This window comes from Arachis stenosperma, chromosome 1 (genome assembly GCF_014773155.1).
Source record: "Arachis stenosperma cultivar V10309 chromosome 1, arast.V10309.gnm1.PFL2, whole genome shotgun sequence".
NCBI classification, from domain to species: Eukaryota; Viridiplantae; Streptophyta; class Magnoliopsida; order Fabales; family Fabaceae; genus Arachis; species Arachis stenosperma.
The window spans coordinates 119,554,388-119,575,887 of NC_080377.1; the positions used below are offsets into that span (position 1 = coordinate 119,554,388).

At 22.2% G+C, this 21,500-nt stretch overlaps 1 protein-coding gene across 1 annotated transcript; it reads right to left on the reverse strand.

Annotated features, from left to right (window-relative positions):
• Positions 1-1,183: 1,183 nt before the first annotated feature.
• Positions 1,184-3,476, reverse strand: LOC130947010 (uncharacterized). The gene is made up of 4 exons (XM_057875909.1): positions 3,317-3,476; positions 2,118-2,445; positions 1,837-1,987; positions 1,184-1,702 (listed from the first exon to the last, which is right to left on the reverse strand). The coding sequence occupies exons 1-3, from the start codon at positions 3,419-3,421 to the stop codon at positions 1,866-1,868; spliced, it is 555 nt and encodes a 184-aa protein (XP_057731892.1). The 5' UTR covers positions 3,422-3,476; the 3' UTR covers positions 1,184-1,702; positions 1,837-1,865.
• Positions 3,477-21,500: the final 18,024 nt, after the last annotated feature.

The following is a 21,500-nucleotide window of genomic DNA, read 5'->3' on the forward strand; positions in this document are numbered from 1 at the left end:
CTTATTGCTTTTATGTCAGCAGTGCTTTAGTCTCTTGGAAAAGTAAGAAGCAAGTTATTGTGGCATGTCGCTCAGCTGAGACTGAATATCGCGCTCTTGCTGCTACCACCAAGGAAGCAATTTGGATAAGCTTTCTTATGAAGGATCTTGGGATGCCTCTCACCAGGCCTATCAGCACCTATTATGATAGTCAATCAGCCATTCATATCGCTTCCAACTCCGTCTTTCATGAGAGAACTAAATACATTGAGGCTAATTGCCATCTCGTTCGAGACAAGTTCATGGAGGATCTCATTTATTTGCTGCCAATCTCCACAACCGATCAGATTGCAGACATTTTAACGAAGCCATTAGCCCCAGCTACATTTTATACATTGTATGGCAAGTTAGGATTGGTAAATTTTCACACTTCTAACTTGAAGGAGGGTGTTATCTAGTGGAAAAATTGATAAATAGGAAATAGACATTCACTGATAAGTAGTAGAAGCTAATTTAGTTGCGCAATTTACTCCTAAGTAGTAGGTTAGATAATTTTTAATTATGCAAATTTTGCTGTAACAGGCACTATATAAGACAAGTGTGACTATTAGTATAAAGTGTGATTTTGATCATTATTTCAATTGAATTCAATTCCATTTTTCATCTTCTTCTCTTTGCTCTCTCATCTAATTATTTTTTTTCATCACCTTACTATACATTCAATAATTTTTTGATAAAAAAAAGTTGATAAAAAGAAAGAAAATAAAAATGATTTTTAATACATAAAAAAATATAAAAGACGATGTAAATATCAAAACTATAATAGTCTATTAGTCTCTGAAAGGTTCACAAGAGTATCACGTGATCAAAGTCTCAAGAATTGAGATGCAATGTTCTGTTAAAAGAGGAGGGACAATGTACAACACTAACCTTTTTTTTTCCGCCAAAATCATTGAATGTCAATTTATTTTCCAGCAAGCAGAAATGTCAATTTCTTTTCTAGCAAACAGATTCACATTATGCATATCACATTATGGCTAACTTATTAAAAAAAGTAAATATTTAATATTCAATAAAGTTTAAATATTTTATTTTTTATTTTTAAAAATAAGTTAAGCAATTTATGCAACGCAATAAAAAACACCATAGCATTCACCTTCAGAATAAACAATAATTATTTTACAAATAAACATATTGTGGTTACATTAAGGAGTACTCACTGCATTCATAAACTAACTGCATTTTTAGCCAAAACTAACAATAGTTTCCTTAAGATTGGAACTCTGCTGCTATAAATGTTTTAAGGAAGGGAAGAATTAAAGATTTGTAAAATGTACTCCAAGTCAAACACAGGGCCAATTAATTTTAAATATAATTTTTTTAACGAGGATAATGCTAAATTTTATTCCATTTTTAAAGTTAATTATGTTTTTAATGTTGTACTGATATCTTAATTTTTTACAGAATAACACAGGCTTAAGAATTTCTAAGCAATTGCCTTACCGCGGCATTGTCGACGACAAATATGAACATCAAGCACCGGATCTTTTCTATTGATGAGCTTAAACAAATATCTCCGGCTTGTAATTTCCTAGCTCGAGCAAAAAGGTTCCAACCAGCAGAGATAAAGGCATCACATGATGATGGGCTACAGATCAACTTAGTAGGGAACAACTTCTTTCCAAAACTTATATTTGCATTTTGGGGGGTTATTTTCAAAATACTGCAGCACATCATATTTATGTAATCATGGTTAGAAATAAGACACAAAGTTTGGAAGAATGATAGCACATGGAAGTTCACATGATACATAATTTTCAACATGGATATATGTATTAAGTATTAACCTATACTTACACATGATGCTCTCGTTTGAGACCGTTGCATTATCTTGATGATGAAAGAGGCCTTTTCCCACTTAAACTTTTTAGCTCTTTCAAAGATTCAGGTCTTGTAGGACAGGGCCTAACAGGAGATTCAGAATCTTTTCTTCTTCTATTCCTTTTGCCTTATACATAGGAAACAAAGAATCAGAAGCTACCACTATAATGTACAAAAAACAGTTGCAAGTTGTAACTCAAAAACAACAACGGTTGAATCCACAAAAGAAAAGGATGATCTAATTATGAGACACATACCATTAGAATCTTGATTGACAGACACTGGCATCTCATGGTTTTTTTCTTTAGATTTAATACCGTGCGAATAGAAGCTTATTTCCACATCCTTGATTTGTGTGTCATTTTCCAACTGTCTACCTTTAGAAGCAAATGACACTGGTGCTCTCAGTGTTTTCCTTGGTTGGCCCCAGACTTCTCTTGGCAATGGTTCATTCAATCTTTTCTTCTGCTGTCCCTCGTTAAGTGTCATGTTTTGGGTGTTGGGACTGCTATCCACATCTCTAGTTTTTGGTTCTTCTGGCCTTTTCACCGGCTGCTGACCACTGCATGGCAGCTGCTCTTTGATCTGATCATTGGCAAAATACTTTATTTGGAGGCAACTCATGTCAAATATGTGTACTTCAATGTGAGAAGTTCCAATATTATACTCAAACCATAATAAATGACCATGATCAAGAGAGTAATATGCAACAAACTCTTTTCAACCCTTTTTAAACAAAGTTCTACCATCATGATTAGTCCAATCTACTCTTCATTCAGTATTAGGTTTGATAGGCCAGAATCATATTTTTCAGTGATTAATCCTTCACCTATTTTAAAGGAGAGACTAATTTCAAATTTCGAAGGACTATTTTGTAGCATTATTTGCATAGTTAAAAGACTAGGAGTGAAATAAAAAAAAATGTTAAAGGATGGGATTGTCCAACATGAAAATTGGTAGGGACAAAATCAGTAATGACAAAATCAGAACTCAGGCATAACGAAAAATGATGATGAATATGATAATTTTTCAAATCAAATATGTCCTATGATATTTCCTAATCTTGGATTAGTGAAAGTGTTACCTAGATAATTTTTCATTAACAATAATGTAGATTTAATTGTAATTAATTTTTTAGTAAGAATACTTTTTTAGGTTTTCATTCATCTTATGTATTTTTTATTTTTTTATGTATTTCTGCTACAAAATTAATTATAATTAAGCCTATATTATTGTAAATAGAAAATGATCTAGATAATAAGAAGGAGCTTACTATTACTATATTTGCAGCTAAGAAGCCATGCATGTGTGTTGTTCTATGAAAAAAATGTTTATAAACGAGAAAAATTACATATAGAAGAATAAAGAGAGAAACTTTTTGTTAACTAAACAATATCTCAAAAGATAAACAGATTAAAAGAGAAAGAGGGTATGGAGATGACGAGAAAATACTTACAAAGTCTTCGTTTTGAAGAGTTTGTCTAAGAATAATCTTAAAGAAACAAATCACAGTAGAAGTAGAAGGAGAATGCTTATTTTGTTGACAGCTAGAAGAAGCCATAGCAAACGGATGATGAATGGATTTGATTATTGTTGAGGCTCAGAGTCTCTCTCACCGGTATTCCTTAAATAATCTTATTTTGGGATAACAATTAAATTAAAAAAAATAACAAGTGAGTGAATACTAAAATAAGTTATATATATTTTAATTTATTATTTTCATATGTATTATATATGTATAAATAAATTAATATATATTTAATATAATTTAATAAATTAAAAGAAAAATTAGGACCAATTCCTTCATAATTGATTGCAGAGTTATACAACGTTAATTGATAATAGTATTATTAAAGAGACGATAAAAAAATAGCCAAAATTTATTTTATAACTATTTTTGTCTAATTTTTTTTTGCTATTAAACATTTTTTAAATGATAATATAAAATGCCATTAGACAAGCTAAACAAAAGAAGAAAGTGCACATGAAAACAAACAAAATAGAAGCATAATGAAATGGCACCATGAATGTTAGTACATGGAATAAAAGGTGAATACTAATGATCAATTGAGTTATGTTAGGTTTGATTTGATAAAATTTTGATTTTTTAAAAATAATAACATTTATATTTAGTAAATTAAAAATAATTTTTAATAAACATAAAGTAATAACAAGTGTGTTTTGGTAAAATAATTTTTAAATTTTAAAAATATTATAATAAATATTAATGTAAGAATTAAATTTAAATATTAATTAATGTATAAAATTATACTAAATTTTTTAATTTTGATAAATATAAATAAATTTAAATTTTTTTTTAAATGCTTTAAAAAATACTTTAAACTTTTAAAAATTGCAAATACACTTACATAATTTTTTTTATTTACTAAATATAAAATAAAGTGTTTATACTTTTATACTTTTTTTGAAAAATTTTACTAAACAAAATTTTAGTGCGTTTGATAATAGATTATTACTTACGAAGATATCAAAAAAGACATATAAAGGTGTTAGATAATTAAATCAAAAATATTTAAGAAAAGTACAAATACAACATCCTAGAACATTAAAAAAATTCGAAATCAAATTGAATTAGAATTGAAAACCAAGTTGTATGTTAAATTAGAAGGTGATAGAAACGGACAAAAATCCAAGTTGTTTTCTTAGTGTAAGACAACACAATATTTATGAAGAACGAAGAATCATTATTAAAAATTTTAAGTTGATGAATAAATTTAAAGGATTTGAAGCAAATGGTGCAGAATCAAGTCGTACACAAAAAGAACGAGACCGTACTTTCAATTTTTAAAGTAAAGGTAGAGGAAGTTTCAGAGCCAGAGGTTGTGGAAATTACAGCCATAGAAGTTATAGTAATTTTACAACACCTAATCAAGGAAGAGGAGAACGAACTAATTTCAACTGTTTTTATTGTGAAAAGTATGGACACAAAGTGGTAGATTGCAAAATAAAAATAATGAATAATAATCAAGTACGCTTTGCAAAAAATTAACATAAAAATACTGATGATAATTCGGATATTCAAACTTTATTTTTTACATGTGACTCATATGCTAAAGATAAAAATATATGATATTTGGATAATGGTTGTAATAATCATATGTCTTGTACAAAAATTCCTATTGAAGTTTGGTAATAGTACAAAAATTCCTATTGAAGGAAAAGAACAAATACCAATTAGATTGAATGATTGTTCTCTGAGTTATATTTTTTATATTTTCTATACTCCTGAACTTGATTACAATTTATTAAATACGGAGCAGTTATTTGAGAACACATATAAAATAATTACATATAGTGGATATTTGCATTATATTTGACAACAACAAAAGGTTTAGAGATAAAGTAAATATGACTTCAAACAAAATGTTTCCATTGAAAATTCAACATGTTAATCTTTTTTGTATGAGTTCTGTAATATTTTATGATAGTTGACTGTGGCATATACAGTTTGTGCATTTTTATTTTTCTGTCCTAAATTAGCTGTCAAGAAAAAAACTTGTTTTTAGTCTATCACAGATTCATATTCCTAATCGTGTTTGTGAGATTTGTCAACTGAAAAAGAAATACGGAGATTTATTTCTTACAAAAAAAAATCATAAAGAATTTGAAGATTATTTAAAATTGTGCATTCAGATCTTTGTTTTGTTGAAATTTCAAGCAATAGTAGTAGCAGGTACTTTATCACTTTTATTAATAATTTTAGTAGATATACATGGATATATTTTCTATTGTTATAAAGCATGCTCATATTTTAGTATATAGAAAGCATACTCATGTATGTCGCAACAACTGTTCATATTTTAGTATATAGCAAGTATTCAATGAAAAGTGTTCGTGATAAAACTTCGAAAAAAGTTTGGAGTGAAAAGAAGTCTTTTATTAATCATTTTCAGAGTCTTTAGATATATTGTTTATGCCTATGTTCTATATCAATTAAGAAAGAAGTTAGATGACAAAGACAAAACGTTTTTAACAACTATAACACAGACTTAAAAATATACAACATGTATAATCCAAAATTAAAAAAGGTAATTATCAACAAAAAATATGATGTTTGACGAAAAAAATATGTAGAATTAAAATAGAAAGACAGAAAAATAGCCAATTATAATTCCAATTTAAAATATTTTATGTTATTAAATTTTAATATTATGTTTATTAATAACTTATAATTAGAATAATCAAATTTTAACTGCTTTGTTGGAATATAAATTGATTATTATCGTATATTGTTAGTTCGTAATTTAGTTAAGAATTACAAAACTCACGTCATTATATATCTCTTTCATTTAAACAAATTCTTTTATATATATATTTACAAATAAAAAACTTAAATAATTAATTTACAATTTATATGATCAAACCAAGCATATCATTAATAATACTATAGTTCATAAAATATCTTAGCTATATGGATATTCAACTTATTATGGGTAGCAAAACAATAAGGTTATGCAAGTCGTAAAATTAAGCGATTAACGGATAAAAAAAAGGTACTAAATTAATAAGTCCTAAACTTTATGCATGTAAATAATTATATAATGAATTTACATTTTAATAAAAAAATTAAAATTTATTTATTCTAATTACGATTTATTGCAACATAATTAAAATTTAATAACAAAATATTTTTTTTCAAATTAGTTGCTAATAAGGATAATAATTAAATTCATCTTATAATTTTTATTTAATGATAAAATTAGCAAATTGATTAAAACTATATTTCCTACAAGTTAGCTTGTCTAATGGTATGATATAGTTTCAGTTTGGATAAACAATTTAATTAAATTCTTTTTTAAAAAATAGCTTAAATAATAAATATTTGTATTAAAAATAATTTATAAATAAGTTATTTTATATTTAATTTTTTAATTTTAAAAGTATTTATTTAAAAAAATATGATAAAAAATCTTTTATTATGAAAGAAATTATTTTTTTAATTTTTTTATAAATTTTTAAATAACTTTTTAAAAAATTATAATTTAATTTTAAAAATTATATGTGCATATATTAATACTATTATTTTTTATAAATCTAAAACTCAAAAAATAACTTTTTAAACTTCCTAAACGAATCCATAATGTTAAATAACGTTCTACGTCAACTTTTTATCAAGATAGAGAAATGATCTTGAATTATGGCATGGTTTAATTAAAACTGAAAACAAGTTAATTTAAAATTGAGAAATAAATTAATTGTTATTTGATTACTTCACGTTCTTTATCATACTTGGACAATTGCTAGATAGTACAACTATCTTGAATCAAATAAAAGATTGAAATTGAGTGTATTTAACTTAATAACAAAAATTAATTCATAAAATAAAAAAGTTATCTTAACACATTCATTTAAAACGGTTACCTTTTTAATATATTATACGAATTATTATGATTTAAATAGTATTTATATTTTTTGTTTTGTTTTTCTTTTACAAATTGCAATGAAAGGATATTATTTACACAAGAATAGCAAATAAGGGCAAAAATTTAAGAAACTGTTTTTTCTTTTTTTTTTTGAACGAACATAATATATCTATGAGAAAAAATAAACTAAACGCAGTGATATCCCTAATAAATAGTAGAAAAAAATGTATTGTTTAACTATAAACTGGAGCTTGTTATTTATTTACTTCTGATCCTTTTTTAATTATTTTATTCATTTATGTTAACTCACAAAAAAAAAGAATAAAAAAATACAAACGGGTCAAAATGTCATCAAAATCCGTTGTTCTTATAGTAATCCCAAATTCCAAGGTACCGTCACAAATAATAATAATAATTTATATGCTAAATGACAAATAAGGGAATCAAAGGAAACTAACAGAGAAATTGAAAAGAGAGATGCATGTTTTGAAAGTTGAAACAAATAAATAACATGCACAACATACAAGAAAAATAATTAACGGATAATTTAAGAAAAAAAAAGAAAAAAATAAATACGTGGTCTACATGCACTGATTTATTATGACACATTGACACCTGTATTGTTGTGCAATACTTAACTACACGAACACTATCAAAGGAATGGCAACATCTTTTTAAATTTGTTCGTGGAGTAAATTGTAAATTAATCTTTTTGAAAGATTATTTGTTTTTTAAAATGGTCTTTGAAAATTTTTTTAATTAAATTTATTTTTAAAAATTTTAAATTAATTATGTTACTTTTTTTATTATTTTTATGACTAACATTAAAATTTATTAATGTAATACGTTAATTAATATCACAATATACATTTAATAGTTGTAATTGATTATTAATATAATTAATTTATAAAATTAGATTAAATCAATCTCAAATTAAGAGATTTTAGTGTCTTAAATTTTTTTAATTAGATTTTAATTTAATATAATTTTATAAATTTATTATATTAATAATCAATTAAAATTCTAAGTGTGTTTTATAATATACTATTTAATATATTATATTAATAAATTTTGATATTATTAATAAAAAAATAATAAAAAATTAACAAGATTAATTTAAAATTTTTAAAAAACGAATTTGATTAAATTTTTTTTTGAAGATTAATTTAAAAAATAAGTAATTTTTTAAAAATTAATTTGAGCATTTACCTTTTATTTGTGTAGCTGCACACATTATACTCTTTCTTTTACATCTCATAAATATATTTATTATCTTTACTTCTCTGTTCATAACTTGATATATACGCTCTTCTCCTTCATTCTTATTACTTCATATGCATTCATTTTTTTTTTATTATTACTCTATGTCTTATTTATTCATAAATACTTACAACACAACTCAAATATATATGCATGTCTAAACTTATTCTATTCAAAATATTAACAAAGAAAAAAGATATTGAAGGTAATTTTTATTGATATAAAAACAAGAGTAATATAATTTTCATGAAAATATTTAATGAATTTGTGAAAATAAAGGATGAATTTGTGTTTTGAATGATAATATAATTGTATATTTTTAAAGACTTTAAGGCTGTGAATAAATAAGTGATATAATAGAAAAATACTTCTAAATATATATTTTTTTGTATTAATATACGTATGCATGTCACCTCCATATTTATTTTTTAGATCACTCAATTTTCATTAAGCGTAATAGAAACTATAAAAACCAATAAATAATTATTTGAGTTTTTCGTTATTCCTATATATATGCTTTATTTTTTTTAATACAGTTTATATTTTTTTATATAACAATAATATTATATATATTTACATATCATTTTTTTTAAACTCATTCTTATAAATATTAGCATATAATTAATATAGATAACATATATACCGAATAAATATTTTTATTGAATTAATTATAACAATTGATACAAGATAATAACATAGTAATAACTTAATTATAGCAAGAATTTTCATTAAAATAATTGACTAATAATTTAAATATAATTGATATAGTTAAATTGATATTATCGATATAATTGAGAGTATACGGCAATTATAGCAATTATATCAATTTCAAGCATAATTAACATGACTTCATAATAATAATTGACGTGACTAATAATCTATTATGCAATAATAATAATAATAATAATAATAATAATAATAATAATAATAATAATTCATATAATTGATATAATTCTAATTCTCATTTAAATGTAATAATTTTATTAGTATGTATTCACAATTTTAATCAATATATAATAATAATAATATTATATGGACATAAGATTAATTAGTTAATAAATTAAATTTAGATTATAAAATTTTATTTTTCAATTAAATTTTTAATTATTAGTGATTTTATTTTTTACATTTACAATAAATTTTGACTATAAAAAGAAAAAAAATTATTTTAATTGTTTTCTATTTTATTTATTTACAGTCATAATTAAAATTGATATAATTATAATAAGTCTTTATAATTATAGCAATATAAACCTGCTTCATATATAGCAATAATATTATATATATTTATATATCTTCTATTTTATCTCTTTTTCTCAAAATTTTGTCATATAATTAATGTGGACAATATATATATATATATATATATATATATATATATATATATAATTGGGTTTTCCTCCAACTAATGAAAGTGAGGTGTCGATTCCTCATGAATCCATTCTCCCGCTAAAATAAATGCACTATTTTCTCTTCTAAGTTTATTTTATAAAAATATCTTTATTATAATTATACTATAATTAGTATTTAAGTAATAATGCATAATTATACTAATTTAGAAAAATATCTTTATTATAGTTATATAAAATCAATATTTAATGCATTATTAAACTACTTATCAATTATCAATCGAAAATATTTTTAATTATTTTAATAATAATAATAATAATAATAATAATAATAATATGATAATTATATAATAATGGCACTGGTTATTAATAACCATTTTATATTTCTCTAAATAAATTTATTTTAGAAAAATATCTTTATTATAATTATATTACAATATTATAATTAATATTTAATGAATAATGCATAATTATACTAATTTAAAAAATATCTTTATTATCTATTTATTCTATTACATAAAAATCAGATTTTTGCACTTAATGATGGAATTGATGTGGCGTGCTCTTGGGGTGTTTTCTTATTTATTTCATTTAATTCGTTAAAACAAATCAATTATAATTAATTAATTATATCAATTAATTAATTTGATTAGACATTCAAATTTTGCCATTTATTATAATTTATATGAATTGATTAATTATAATTAATTATATCAATTAATTAATTTGGTTAATTATATTAATTATTTGATTTGATTGGAGTAAATATCAAATTTTTTAATAAATAATAAATATGATAACGAAATATATGAATTAATTTAATTATTTTATTTTTCTCAATACCATTTTATAAATATTTTTTGTTCATATTTTAAGTTTATTTGATAAGTAAATCCTTGCACGAATCAAAGACAGTGCAATTTTATAGATTTATAAGTGCTAATAGTCTTTATATTTAATTTATTTTATATTGTGATAATAGCCAATATATTTATTGGTGGATTTGATTATTACTATATTATATTTATAATTATATTCAGTATATATGTCTGATTTATTGAAAAAAGTAAATTATTATAACCGATTAATAACTATTTTAGAGTTAATCCAATTAACACTATATTAAAAAAAATCAAACAATGCATAATATATTATTTTTTATTAATCAAATTATATATTATAATTCAAATTAATTTTAAAAATAATTTAAAATTATAATTTCAATCTTATCACGTGCATGACACGGGTAATTAAACTTGTAAAAGATTAAAATTGAGTGTATTTAACTTAATAACAAAAATTAATTCATAAAATAAAAAAATTATCTTAACACATTCATTTAAAACGGTTACCTTTCTAATATATTATACGAATTATTATGATTTAAATAGTATTTATATTTGTTGTTTTGTTTTTCTTTTACAAATTGCAATGAAAGGATATTATTTACACAAGAATAACAAATAAGGGCAAAAATTTAAGAAACTGTTTTTTTTTTTTTGGAACGAACATAATATATCTATGAGAAAAAAAAAAACTAAACGCAGTGATATCCCTAATAAATAGTAGAAAAAAATGTATTGTTTAACTATAAGCTCGAGCTTGTTATTTATTTACTTCTGATCCCTTTTTTAATTATTTTATTCATTTATGTTAACTCACAAAAAAAAAATAAAAAAATACAAACGGGTCAAAATGTCATCAAAATCCGTTGTTCTTTAATAATCCCAAATTCCAAGGAACCGTCACAAATAATAATAATAATTTATATGCTAAATGACAAATAAGGGAATCAAAGGAAACTAACAGAGAAATTGAAAAGAGATGCATGCTTTGAAAGTTGAAACAAATAAATAACATGCACAACATACAAGAAGAATAATTGACGGATAATCTAAGAAAAAAAAAAAAAAAAATACGTGGTCTACATGCACTGATTTATTATGACACCTGTATTGTTGTGCAATACTTAACTACACGAACACTATCAAAGAAATGGCAACGATCTTTTTAAATTTGTTCGTGGAGTAAATTGTAAATTAATCTTTTTGAAAGATTATTTGTTTTTTAAAATGGTCTTTGAAATTTTTTTTAATTAAATTTATTTTTAAAAATTTTAAATTAATTATGTAATTTTTTTTATTATTTTTATGACTAACATCAAAATTTGTTAATGTAATACATTAATTAATATCACAATATACATTTAATAGTTGTAATTAATTATTAATATAATTAATTTATAAAATTAGATTAAATCAATCTCAAATTAAGAAATTTTAATGTCTTAAATTTTTTTTAATTAGATTTAATTTTGATATAATTTTATAAATTTATTATATTAATAGTCGATTAAAATTCTAAGTGTGTTTTGTAATATACTATTTAATATATTATATTAATAAATTTTAATATTATCAATAAAAAAAATAATAAAAAATTAACAAGATTAATTTAAAACTTTTAAAAAAATGAATTTGATTAAATTTTTTTTGAAGATCAATTTAAAAAATAAGTAATTTTTTAAAAATTAATTTGAGCATTTACCTTTTATTTGTGTAGCTGCACACATTATACTCTTTCTTTTACATCCCATAAATATATTTATTATCTTTACTTCTCTGTTGATAACTTGATATATACGCTCTTCTCCTTCATTCTTCTTACTTCATATGCATTCATTTTTTTTTATTTTTATTACTCTATGTCTTATTTATTCATAAATACTTACAACACAACTCAAATATATATGCATGTCTAAACTTATTCTATTCAAAATATTAACAAAAAAAAAGATATTGAAGGTAATTTTTATTGATATAAAAACAAGAGTAATATAAATTTTTTTTAAACTTATCTATCGTATATTTTAAAGGTACATATTAAAATTATAAAATAAAAGATTTTCTATAAAAAATATAAAAAATTTAAGAGAAAATTATAAATTGATCTTAATTTTTTTTATTGGTAGATATTTAAGTCTTTAAAAATTTTAAAATATATTTAAATTCTTAACCTCTTCAAAATTTAGATATATTGATCTCTGAGTCTAATTCGTCTCATTTTAAAAACCTTTTTACGTGTACATTTGTATCAACTAGGTCAGTACAATGAGAATCACATTTGATTTTTTCGTTGAATATGACAGATCTAAGTGAACATAAGAAATCAATATGTTCAAGCTTTAAAAAGAGTAGAGACTTAAATATATTTTCAAATTTTCAGAAATTTAAATGTTCACGGATCAAAATGTCAATAACCTATTTATTATTTTCTCATTTAAAATTTTAATACATCTATTTTATAATCATTAAATAAAAATATTTAAAACTTTTTATTATTAATAAATTTATTATTATCTTTAAGACATATATTAACTAAATCTTTTTTTATGGGTGATCTGATGACTTTTTTTCATGAATATTACATGATAGCATGAGAAAAAAAAATTGAAAAAAAATTGCGTTCAGAAATTTAAAATATACCTAATATTGAACATGTTCGTTTTGCTTCAGTTTTTAAAGTATCACTTTTCTTTTCCAACTTATTTTTTTTGTATTAACTGTGATATTCTCTGCAAAAATATTTTTTATGTAGTAAAAAAAAAATTCGCTTCTTAAGTTCTTTTGCTTTTATGTATTTTCCAACTTTTCTTCATTTATTTAAAAACTTTTGATAGATTAAAAAATGACCGTTGGTGCTTTATACCTTCATTAGTGGATAATTTTATTATTGACGTTCTTCTTCTTCTCTTGCTATTATGAAAAAATATAAGAAGTTAATAGAATATTTGTACAATATGTACAATAGAGATTTAGAGAATATTAAAAATATAATTATTAGTATTATTTTTTTATTAATGTAAGTTTTTGAAATAAATGGTATCATAACATAATATTAAAATTTTAAATTCAAATGATTAAAAATTTGATTCTTAATAAATTCCAAAAATTTTTATAACATAAGATATTTATTATTTCTAATAAATAAATAATTATTCTAAATATTATAAGTAATGTTCATTTTATAATTAACTTATATAACATATTATACTCAATATCTTGTTATTTTTCTTTTGTAATGTATTACTTAATCATGATCATAATACATGCAGCAGGTTTAATTTGCATTTTGTTGATTGGATGTTTTTTTTATGGATGGAACTGAATTTTTTTTCACACATAATAATAATAATAATAATAATAATAATAATAATAATAATATGCTAGTTAACAAATAATATTGATTATGGCTGACGAGAATCTGAGAAAAGTAACTAAAAAGTTGAAATACGAGACATCCATGCTTTGGAACCCAAAATAACACTGCACAAGAAAAATAATTCATCGACAATTCCGAGAAAGAAAGGAAAGATAAAACAAATAGGTACGTGGTGTACATGCAGTAGTTTATTATGGCACCTGTATTGTTGACGTGTTGTGTAATACTTAATTAACTACTAGAACACTCTATGAGAGAATGGCAACAATCTTTTCAAATTTGTTTATGTAAACTGCAAACACATTAATGATAACTTTTAAAATATATTTCCAATAAAATACAATTATGAAGAAGATATATAATAATTAAAATAAATTTACAATTAAATCCTATAATCTAAATTTAATTTAATAAGTTGGTTATTTACATAATATTTTAGACAATTATAAATACTTTAAATATTTTGATGTAATTAAATATTACAACTTAATTATTTGTGTTTGGTTGTATATATTGTTAAATGCTTATAATTAATTATGAGAGCATCTTTAATACTATAGTTTTAATTTTATTTTATTTTAGACTCTACAAAAATATTTGTGAGATCATATATATATTATAAATAATGGTTTGAAGCTAAAAATAATTTTTGTTTCTCTAATACTTAATATTAGTTTAATTAAAATTTTATATTATTTTTAATTATTTTATAACATAATTATACAAATATCAAAATTTATTGATTCTCTATCAACGTAATACTGTATTTCTAAAGTGAAATTAATTTTATTTTATAAATCAATTCCAATAGAAATTTCAATTCAAAATTATATTTTTTAATTTATTTAAATAAATTTAATTTTAAAATAATTTTTATTGTTTAAATTTAATATTAAATATTATATTTTAATTTATTAAAATCAAATCCAATTTTTTCTTTCTGATTCAATAAAACAAACTCAATTATATAGTTGCTATTTTTTTATTTTAAAATTACCTAAAAGTGTATTTTAGTCCTTTAAAATCAAACTTAAATTTAGTATTATATTTCAATTTATTAAAATCGAATCCAATTTTTTCTTTCTAATTCGATAAAACAAACTTAATTATATAGTTGCTATTTTTTATTTTAATAAAATGATCATATTTTAGTCCTTTAAAATCAAACTTAAATTTTAGTATTCTAAATTCATTAAATGACATTAATCCTAAAAGGTATTTTGATTTTTCAAGATTAATCTTAAATAAAAATTTTAATTTTTTATATTAAAATTAAATTTCTAGTTTTTAATGTATTTAAACAACATTAATATTAAAAAGACATTTTGTTTTTTATTAATATTTAAATGAATATTTTAGAATTTTAAAGTTAATTTTTAAAAGAGATAATTTATCTTTTTAAATTCAAATATAAATATGTAGTCTTTAAAATAATTAAACTCTAATTCAAAGAATGGTATATTTTTGTCTTTTTATAATTAAACTAATTTTAAAATTAAATTAAAGAGTAATTTACATATATAAAAGAAACTCATGTCAAAATTATAACAATGTCCTAAATTAAATTAGGTTATATGCATGTTTTGTTTTAAAACTCTATGTAAATTGAATCTAAATAATTTCCTCATAGTACTTTATTTTAATATTTCATCATAATATTATTAGGTTCATGGGATGTGTAGTTTGCCGGATCATATTGGGCTTTTATTTTTTTGGGTGGCGAAGAATTAGCCTTTTCAACTATTATTTGTTTACTTGTAAAGATTTTATTGTCCTCTATTCCAGAAAAAAGGATGTTATGCTGCTGATGGGTTTTTAATTTGTATCTCATGTAATTGCTTATTAGATAAATGTATTCTTGACCAAAAACGAAGCATGAGGAATTGAAAATTTTTATATATAGAGTCTTGTGTTATGCTGAAGAATTGTATTATAAAAGATTTAAGTTTTAAATTTTGATATTAAATAATAAATTTTTAATTTGAGAATATGTAAATAAAATAAAATTAATGAATGATTTAAAATTAAAAATAAATAAATTATTATAGAATTTGTACAAGTTTAAAAATCTCATAAAATAATTAATTTTTGTTAAATTAAAAAATTAATTTATAGGGGGTTTAAACTGTCACAGAAGTGATTTAAAATTATTATAAGAGTTTAATATAAAACTTTCACTAAACACATATAAAATCTCTCACCAAATAGATTGTGGAGATTTTTAAAAACTTTTACAAAAGACCTCGTGACACTTCAAATTTTAGGAGTTTTAAAAACCCCCCACAAACCATTTGGTGGAGATTATAAACCTCCACAAAAAAAAAAAAAAAATTGTCACAAATAAGCAAAAAATTTATAATGCTAATTGGTTCGATTTACCATATTTACATATAAATCAAATTGATTTGCTTTACTATTGGTACAACATATACATGGTAAATCGAATCAATTATATTTAATTTACATAGAGTTGTAAATGAGACATGCATATAACCCAATTCAGTTTTAGGACATTGATGTAGTTTTATTCGATTTATCATGTATATGCCGTATCAGTAGTAAATCGAATCATTCTAATTTAATAACACAAAAACTTTAATTGCATATCGAATATTTTTTTTATCTTATAGTTACCTAAAATTAGGAATGACCAAACAGATTCTTTCTCGTTAATATTTACCTAAAGACAAAGTAGGTTGATTCGACCTGTCAAAGTAAAACAAACTTAAAATATTAACTTGTCTCATTTTATGGTGAGCCAACAGGCTAGTATATTTAACTCTCTGTTTAAGAAAAAATATTAATTAAAACTAATCTAATAAAAATTATAAAAAATAAAAATTCAATCTTATTCAAACACAATTTTTTCACAATCTTCTAAATTTTTAATGTCAATAAAATTGTTTATCATAATATCTATTCTCAAATTATTATAAATAATAAAAAATATTAATTTTAAATTAATTTTCATCAACTAACAACTTTAAAACAATAACAATATTTACAATACAATATAACACAAACAAAAACATAGTTTTATGATAAAAAAATATTTATCTAAGAAACAAGACCATATATATGTGGAAGTGCTAAAAAAACTAATAAAAAATAAAAAATAAAATAAATGAAACAAATAATCGAAAAACAAGAGAAAGGCGCATGTTTGTAAATATATCACTAGTATTTTATTAAAAAAAAAACTCTAATTTAATGGTTGGTTCGTCTCGTTCAATTTCGATAAAAAATTTTATAAATTTGATGATGTAGTTTGCTAAATTTTTTTGGTTTGGTAAGCATCAAATCTTAGTCCATTTTATCTTTTTAGCATTCGTTTCAATTTGTTTTAATATCTTATTAAAATAATATTTTAGTTATTTAAAATCAAATTTAATTTTCAACATCTTAATTCCGTTAAATAACACTTATTCCAAAAGAGCATTTTAGTCTTTTCAACATATATCCTAAATAGGATATTTTAAATGCCTTTTAAACACATTAATATTAAAAAAATTTCTTTATTTTGTTAATTAATCTTTAAATATATATATTTTAAAGTTAATCCTCAAAATGATAATTTTATTATTCTAAATTCAAATATGAATTTTTAATATTTAAAACAATTAAACAACTTTAATTTGAAAAGGACATTTGTGCATTTTAAAAATTAAATAAAAATATATGTCACTTTTTTAAAATTAAATTGTATTTTTAATTCAAATTAAATAATTTTAATTTTAAATAATATTTTAGTCTTTTAAAATTAATTGTAAAAATGTTCTTATTTTATTAGTTTTTTTTACCTTTTATGTTTTTATTATAATAGTGTAATATCAATTTCAAAATAAAATAGCCCAAAACCAAAAATTCTTAATTCAAATAAATTTTAAATAAAAAATCATAAAATTATATTTTTTTTTCCTTTGATTTATTACTGTCGCTACAATTTTTAATTTTAACCCACTATAATTTTAAATAAAAAAATTTAATTCCAACTTAAAATGGGTTCGCGACAACATAAAAAAATGTATTTTAATGACCCAATACTAAAATATTACTGGAATTAACTCAAAATAAAACAAAAACTAATAAAAAAATTTTCTCTTTCTTCGCATTTAAGAGCTTTTAAAATTTCAAATGCAAACTTTCATTCTTTCTTTTATTTACAGAATTTTAAAACTCAATTTATCTTTGTGCGTCTTCTTTCTTACTTCTGGTATTCATTTTCTTGATTTTTATTATTGTATGCTTTATTCACTCATAAATATTTGCAACAAAACTCAAATATATATGCAGGTCGAATTTATTCTATTCAAAATATTAGCAAAAGAAAAAATATATTAAAGGTAATTTTTATTCATATAAAAATAAGAATAGTATAATTTTTTCTAAAACTTATTTATAATATGTTTTAAAGGCATATATTAAGATAATAAAATAATTTTTTTATTAAAAATAAAAAAATTAATAAAAAATTATAAATTGAAATTTTTTGATTTGTAGAAATTTAAGTTTTTAAAAATTTAAAATATTTAAGTTCTTCACCTCTTCAAAATATGGATATATTTATTCGAGTTTAATTTGTCTTATTTAAAAAACTCTCTCACGTGTATATTTGTATCAACCAGGTCAGTATAATGAGAGAACTCTAACTCTAAATGCTAACCCCAACTCTAAACCTAATCCTAACCCTAACCCTAACCCTAACCCTAACCATAAATGCTAATTCTAACCCTAACCCTAATTCTAAACGCTAGCCCTAACCTTAACCCTAACCCTAACCTTAACCATAACACTAACCCTAACCTTAAACCTAAATTCTAACCCTAACCCTAAATGCAAACCCTAACCTTAACCCTAATCCTAACTCTAACCCTAATCCTAACTGCTAACCCTAACTCTAACTCTAACCTTAAATACTAACCTTAAATGTTAATCCTAACTCTAACCCTAGTCCTAACCCTAACCCAAAATGCTAACCCTAATCCTAACCCTAATTCAAAATGCTAATCCTAACCCTAACCCTAACTCTAACCCTAACCCTACAAGTTAATCCTAACCCTAACCCTAAATGTGACCCTAAAGCTAGCGCTAACCCTAACTCTAACCCTAACTCTAAATGTTAATCCTAACCCTAACCCTAAATGTTAACCCTAATCCTATTCCTAACTTTAACCGGGTTAGAGTTAGGGTTAGGGTTAGTGTTAGGGTTATCATTTAGGGTTAGGGTTAGGGTTAACATTTAGGATTAGGGTTAAGGTTAGGGTTAGGGTCAGAGTTAGAATTAGGGTTACGATCAGGATTAGACTTAGGGTATGGAGTAGGGTTAGGATTAGGGTTAGAGTTAGAATTTGGGGTAGGGTATGAATGAATTAAAATTAAAAAATAAAAAATACAAAAAAACTGTAACCAAAATGGCAAGAAAAATGAGCTAAATAATTATATAAATAAATGATATTATAATGTATCTAATAATAAATATCCATAATAGTCTAGTTAATCTTTATTAATTGGTTAATATATAAAAGTGGTAATATTTATTTTAATAAATATCTGATAATCTTTTTTATGCACATTATTATTATTATTATTATTATTATTATTATTATTATTATTATTATAGTTGAAGGATGATTTAAAATATGAAATGTGAAAAGGTTATTTTGGTTATGATGTACGATACAGGTTTAATTTGTAAATGAGCTATTGGGCCATTACAAAAAAAATTTCAATCAGTATCATCTCTATAAATTAGTCATAATAAACAAAATTAATTGGTCAAAATATCTATTCATTATGTGTTGTGGGCCTTAACATAATTTGTATAGAAACTTCAAATTACAAAAAATGTCTTCAATAATATTTTTTTTCTTTAGACACTTGTCTTATAATAGTGTTGACAACAAAGACATACAGGTGTGGAAATAATCTTCTTTTTATACTATAGAATTTTTATTTTTATTTTTGTCCTTTAATTGAATTTATAGACTTCTATTAGGTTCAGAATAAATAATAGTTACATATCAAAGTTTAAAATAATTAATAAATTTTTATTTTTATTTTTTGATTTGATCTATAGACTTTTGAGTTTAGATTATGTATCAGTATTAGATTCAGAATAAATAATAACTTTTTATAATCAAAATTCAGAATAAATCATAACTTTTTATTTTTGTTCTTAGATTAGATCTATAGACTTCTGAGTTCAGAGTACGTATTAGGTTCAGAATAAATAATAATTTTTTATAAACAAAATAACCGTATCAGAATTCAGAATAAATAATAATTTTTTTGTTTTTGTCCTTTGATTAGATCAATAGACTTCTATTAGGTTTAGAATAAACAAGAGTTATTTTAAAAAAAAAAAGTAACATATCAGAATTCAAAATAATCAATAAATTTTTATAAGTTTGACTTCTTTGAGTTCAGAGTATAAGTTTGAATTTCACTTCAGAGAGTAAAGTGTAATTTCTTATTATTTATTTTATAGGTAGGACAAAGAGAAAATATGTGAGAGTAATTATTCAAAGGTGAGAGATTATACTTTTTTTTTCTAAAGTAAAAATTCAAAATTTAGAGGATCCAAATTCATATATCAGTAACAGGTTCAGAATAAACACTTACTTTTTATAAATAAAGTAACGTATCAAATTCAGATTAAACAATAACTTTTTATTTTATGTGTTATGATTTATTAACCGGTCATTCAAAAAATATTTTTTGTTAATATAATATATAATTTATTAATATAATGATGATATAAAATGTGTATAATATTTTAGTAAATTTTTAATTAATCTAAAATAAAAAATTTCAGAAATAAAAACTAAAATAAAAATATACATTAATTTTTTAAAATTAGCTCATTGACTAATTTTTTTTTTTTGGCTAAAAGTAAACAAAGTAACCAATCAAAATTTAGAATAAACAATATTTTTTATAAACAAATCAGAGTTTAGAGTAAGCAATAATTTTTTCTAAACAAAGTCAAAATTCAGCAGTAAAGAATAAAGTAAGGCGGAGTGTTTCTTTTTTAGGAAGATAGCTAGCGGACTCATTCAAAATTCCCATCTATTGGGGTACAGTTACCCACACGTAGATTGGATAGAACCTAAAAGAAAACATATTGAATACCACTATGCTTAAAGAAACTCTCCACACGTGGGCCCTTACGTGTTGAGATGAAGTATAATTGGAGTACAGTCACCCAAATTGACCAGAACTCAGACTTAGATTTATGGACAGCAAACAGTCATTGATCAGCAGGTGAAATTGGGATTAGCAAATCTAACCTCAAAATTAGAATTATACTTTTTTTTTAGGTGATATTGGATTGGATAGAACCTGAAAGAAGACATATTGGATACCACTGTACTTAAGAAACTCTCCACACGTGTTTTCTTACCTGCTGAGATGAAGTGTAATTGGG

Coding starts and splice junctions, on each gene's coding strand:
- LOC130947010 (XM_057875909.1), bottom strand. CDS start 3,421: ATGGCTTCTTCTAGCTGTCAACAAAATAAGCATTCTCCTTCTACTTCT. Junction 2,446..3,316: donor CTCTTCAAAACGAAGACTTT/GTAAGTATTTTC, acceptor GCCAATGATCAG/ATCAAAGAGCAGCTGCCATG. Junction 1,988..2,117: donor TGTCAATCAAGATTCTAATG/GTATGTGTCTCA, acceptor CCTATGTATAAG/GCAAAAGGAATAGAAGAAGA.